The sequence below is a fragment of the Ammospiza caudacuta genome, chromosome 8, assembly GCF_027887145.1.
Source record: "Ammospiza caudacuta isolate bAmmCau1 chromosome 8, bAmmCau1.pri, whole genome shotgun sequence".
NCBI classification, from domain to species: Eukaryota; Metazoa; Chordata; class Aves; order Passeriformes; family Passerellidae; genus Ammospiza; species Ammospiza caudacuta.
In genome coordinates, this window is record NC_080600.1 from 11,393,071 (window position 1) to 11,398,602 (window position 5,532).

At 48.5% G+C, this 5,532-nt stretch overlaps 1 protein-coding gene across 1 annotated transcript; it reads left to right on the forward strand.

Moving 5' to 3' along the window:
* Positions 1–1,293: 1,293 nt before the first annotated feature.
* On the forward strand, positions 1,294–4,423 carry S100B (S100 calcium binding protein B). The gene is given in 4 exon segments (XM_058809239.1): positions 1,294–1,345; positions 1,348–1,397; positions 2,158–2,310; positions 2,775–4,423. Coding segments are annotated over 4 exon segments (396 nt in total). The 3' UTR covers positions 2,916–4,423.
* The last annotated feature ends 1,109 nt before the right edge of the window (positions 4,424–5,532 follow it).

Consider the following 5,532-nt stretch of genomic DNA (forward strand, 5'->3'; position numbering starts at 1 on the left):
GGTAATGTAAGGAAATTATCAATGTAGATGGGGTTTTTTTACACCAGTACATGAAAAATTTTTTAAAATAACATGGTCAGTGGTATATCTGTAGATTTGGGAACACAGGAACTTGCCAAACTGCCAGGGAATATGTTTGTCCAGCAACAGGGTTTAGATAAAAGTGCATTTAATGCCAGTTCATGGTCGCCACTGGGGTTGGCAGGAGACATGTGAATAAGTTTTATATCAAGACCCCATTTAAAAAGAAATAATTTAAGTTTGAGATAACTTTTCAAAGTTTCTAAAAAGAAAAGATATTTTTTTCCAGTGTGAATCAGTGTATGTACAATAACTCATCTTTTTTCCTGAATTTTGCATGTTGATTTACACTTCCCTTCTCAGAATTGGTTCAAAATATTTGCAGTTTCACTTGTCTCTGGTGTTAGGCAGATATTTCTTGAACAGTTCAACAGTTCTTGAACAATACACAGAAAAAAGTATAAACCTTATGCTCACACTGACTGCAAAATGTATTTTCATTGATGCTTTCACTCCCATGGTATAAATGGTTTCGCACAAGCAGCAATGGTTTAATTTTGTTGGGTGGTATGTATGGTGAAGCTGAGTGAATTGAAATAACCTTATTGTCTCTGTCTGGCCTGACTCTACAATCTTAAAACAGTAGAAAGCAGAAAAAGTGTGTTCAATATTAACAGCGTGCAGTAAACAGAGTGAAAAGATCAGACATACAAGGAATTGCTATTTTTGCATACTCACTGTTCAGAGCAGAACAGCAGCTTTAAAGAAAGCATTCACATCTTTGAATTGCAAGCTTGATTCACAGAATATTCTGTGAATCAAATGAACAGAGAGTAGGAACTCTGAAAAATATGAACAAATAAATGGCACCATAAGAGATTTATTTGCAATGTGTAACAGCTGAGTCTAGGGATGATCTCCGTTTACTGCAATACATTTTGAAACGGGATAAATCCCTACGTACTTATAAAATTGGCAGACTGTAACTGTAGTAGAAGCAGGTAGAAAGGAAAACAAGTGAAACCAGCGAAGCAGGCGGTGTTTCCCTGTCCCAAGGGCGGTTTCCAAGGGCTCCCGTGTGCGCTGGGTTCGCTCCCCGCGGGCGGCTCTGCGGAGCGGGCACAGCGCCCGGCCCGGACACCCCGCCCCGGCCCCGCGGCCATAAGAGGGCAGCGATCCCCGCCGGGGTGCCTGGCCACGCCGCATCGCCGAGCCACAGCCCCGCCGGCAGCACGGAGGTGAGAGCGGCCGGGGGATGGCTCTGCCCGGGGGATGGTGGGTGCTGTCAGGGCAGAATCACCGCTCCGCATCGCCTCTGCTCTGGAGACTCCTCAGCCTTGCGGACGGGCTGCAGGCAGGGCTGCTGCATGGAAAGGGTATTTTTGTTAGGATGTTTTCTGCCGTGTCTGGTAACAGTCTTTCCGTTCGCGTACTGAGTGCTGAGCGGGGGAGGACATCAGCTGCGGGATCAGATTCAGTAGCTTGTGGTGGAGAAACAGGAGCCAGGTGGCAGGGCAGGAGACATTTACCGATGGGATATGAACAAAGTGAGCGCCGGGCAATAAGGCTTCTTTATTTTCCCAGCCTTTGGGCTGGCAGCTCTCCCTCTCAACCAAGGATTTTAGAGTCTCTTTGGTTTGTCCGTTTGTGAAGTCTGCGGGGAATGCTGCAATCTGAATTATTATCATATCCCATGAAGGTCTCCAGACCAAGTGTGGGAGAGGGAGGTTCGGGAGGTGCTCATTTTGACCTGCTGGCGCTCATCAAAACCGGTTCGTACCGGGCTCCACTGACTGCTGGGCTGGAGACAGGGCTGCAGGCAGAGGCACAGCCGAGGGGACCTGTGACAGCAGGGACAGCAAAACCTTGCTGAAGCTCCGGAGCTGACCCCATGCCTGCCCCTCTCCTCATCCTGTGGCTCTGCTGTCTTTGAGAGCCCCTGGCAGCAGAGTTTTGGTCTCTCATGACCTTCCCCCAAAGCCAGAGCTGCTGCCAGCGCCTCCCAGCAGAATGCCCTGAACGCAGGTCCGACCTTGCTGATCCATGGGCGGAGCCCGGGGTGGCCATGCTTCCCAATCAATGGGAATTGCTGCAGCTTGCCCAGGCTGGTGCTCCCACCATCCCCTCTGACCTCAGGGCCGCGCCACGACCATGTCTGAGCTGGAGAAGGCGATGATCGCCATCATCGAGGCCTTCCACCAGTACTCCGGGAAGGAGGGAGACAAGCACAAGCTGAAGAAATCCGAGCTGAAGGAGCTCATCAACAACGAGCTGAGCCACTTCCTCGGGGTAAGCACTGCCCTCCCGGCAGCCTGGCTGGGCTCAGGGGCCATCCAACAGCCCTGCACTCCCCCAGCTCTGTCACCCATGGGAAGCCAGTATAGGTGAAGAGGTTTATTTACACACCAGGACATTAAATCCTTTGTCCCAGCTCCACAGAGCAGCAGGATGAGGGGAACAGCCTATATGGCAGACTGGGATGTGGGTTGGATACTAGGCAAATGACCTTCCCTGACACAGGGGGACAGCCTTGCCCCAGGGGGCTCAAATGTCTCTTTCCAGCAGCACAGCTGTGGCTGCAATTCCCCAGGGCACAGGACAGTGCCCCACCAGCCTGGGAACAGCCACAAGACCTTTGGGATGTGTCTGAGCACAGATTCAGCCATGAGAGTACTTGGGAAATGGGGCCATGTTACTGTCTGGGCCTTGCTGTGGTCCTCCCCAGCTTTGGCTGCCTGTTTCTATCCCCTCAGGAAATCAAAGACCAGGAGACTGTGGACAAAGTCATGGAGGCACTGGACGGCGATGGGGATGCAGAGTGTGACTTCCAGGAGTTTGTGGCCTTCATTGCAATGGTCACTACTGCTTGCCACGAGTTCTTTGAGGAGGAGTGAACTGGGGGGAAGCAGGTGAGCCCCTTCTGCTCATGCTGGAGAGAGGCAAGGCAGCATTGCTCCTCCAGGAAAAGGACTGGCTGTCATTACAGACACCTTAGAATTCAGCTTGTGCTAGACTTAAGCAGCTTATTAAAAGTGCTGTGGCTTTGTGAAAAAGAAACACTTGTGTGGCTCAGGAGAGGCTGTTGGCTGGTGCCCACTGGGCTGGGTGCAGTGAGAGTGCCTTGCCTCAAGCTCCTTCCCTGCTGTTTTAAATCAGGAATGTGCATGGGGCTAGAAGCAGAGTGATGCTGTGATCCAAGCTTGCTTGTGAAGGAAAAAAGGAAATTCAAGGGTTGAAGGAAGAGGTGATGCAGAGGGGCTGGATTTGGAATCTTGCTGCTGAGCCCACTGGCCTGAACAGAAGGCTCCCAGTGATTCCTGTGGGCTCTGGGCATGGCATTAGAAACCAGCTCCTGTCCCATCACAGGTGCTCAGCAGAGCCCAGCCATTTCTTGGTACATTGAGACACCCTTGGCTTGCCAGGCAAAGTGTAACAATCTAAAAGCATAACCATCTGACAGCTCAGGCTTTCACTTGTTGATCAATCCTGCTTTAGCAGCTGGCAGAACTGGAAGCAGCAGCATATGAGGCTCCTGCACTGGGGTCAGCTCCTGGCCTGGGATTTGCCTTGACAAGGTGTCCAGGCTCAGTCAGAAGGGAAGTGGCAGTGGCCCAGTGTGACCACAGACCAGGCACAGCCTGCTGAGTGTGTGGAAATGACAAGGAATAAAACGTTGGTTTGGCCTCTGGTGAGAAACGTGTCCTTTTGTGCCAGGCTGCTCTGCACTGAGAGAGAAAGGCTGGGGAATCAGGCCTGAAGCACTGCTACAGCTCATGCCCTGGGGTTCTAGTTGGGCACTGACCCCTCTTCCCTTCCCTGGTGTCATTGTGACTGGCCAGACAACCTCCACTGGCACCAGCACTGAGTTCCAGCTGGCTGCCCACACTGCCAGCTGTACCTGCCAGGACACAGGAACACAGGGGCTCTCTGCAGGATGTCACTGCTGCTACTGGGGACATCCAGGGGCTTGCAGTGCTGAGCCCTTGCAAAGCCTCAGCTAAACCCAGAACAACCTCCCAAAGCCTGAGCTTCTGCCTTTCCAGTCTGCACCTGCCATCCAGCTCAGCAACACCCATGGGCTGGACCTTCCTGCAGCTCCAGCAGTGACAGATTCACAGCAAAGATGCTCTCAGATGCTACTGGTTTTACCTCATTCCACAAATGATAATGGTTTTATGCACAAAATGACACCTTTGGACAGGGACCATCTTGCTGTTCTCATCAGCCTCCCCCAGGTTGTGCAAGGGGATGCTCAGGCAGAGCCAGGCCCAGAAGAAGATGCCATTGTCTGCAGTGCTTTTAAACACAAAACACATTTTGCAGGATCAGTTCTTGTTTGTTTCCTCAATCTACTGTCAGTACAAATGGTTTCTCTAAGTACCTCACCTCTCTTGCTTTTTCAAACAAAACACTTCTTTTAAAGATTACAACTTAAATTACTTCCATAAACAAGGATCTAAGTAAAAGCAGGTGGTTTGGTCAGGAACCCATGAAAGTCTGGGTTAAAAAATGCAGATGACATGAAAAAACCTCTCAGGGCTCCTTTCCAAGATGGAATGCCCTGTAAGCACAGTGTTCTGCACACTGTGAGCTGAGTGTGGGCCCAGCAGTCTGACCCATTGCTGCACCTCAAAGAAGTGTTTGCATTGAGATTGGTGTCAGAAAAAGGAACCACTTGGGAGTAATGCTGGTGCAGCACATCATTTTGTCTAGATAAAAGTTAATCCAAACACCCTACCTCCCATAAGCCACATTGCAAGAGGGACAGGAAGAGTTCTTTTTGCAATTTTTTTACAGGCTTTCCAAAATGCTGCAGCTGTTAGAAGTGACAGAACTTTAAAAAAATGATTGGTTTTATTAAATTTTGTTTTAATTAATCAGAACCAGTATATTAATTATAAGCAGTACATTAGTCTTGTATCATTTAAAGCCAGCATTTAGCAAAGTTGTCTAAAGTTACTTTTATGGGAACACAGCTTGGGAAAATTTCTGACACATTAAGTTTTGATAAACTAAGTCTGATATGCTTCAATGAACAAGGCCTGGGAGATAAAGATGTATTGTTGAAGCTGGACATCTGGAATGCAGAATTTAGGGACTACAAGGACATTTTGGAGAAACCAGTAGAGACTAACAAAGACTGTGTCTGTGTGTTGAAAAGTCCTTACTGGAGAAAACAGATACTAAAACCCCTAAAAATATGGACTGATTAGCATGAACAGTGAGGAATCAATAACTAATAGAGGACTGTATACTAAGAAATGAAATATAATTATGCAATTTAGAACCAATGAACATTAATTTGTTTGCTAAAAATGTAGCAATAGGTGGAAAAGTTCTGTATCTGTGCCTGTGTAGAGGCTGGAATTTTGTCAGCCATTTACAAACCCTGGCCAGGAATAAAGAACTGCCTCACTCTCCAGCACTACAAAGACACTATTAGAGGACATGAAGAACACATTTTTGTCCTTGCACATTTTTCTGTATGAGACATCTATCCAATCTTCAGTC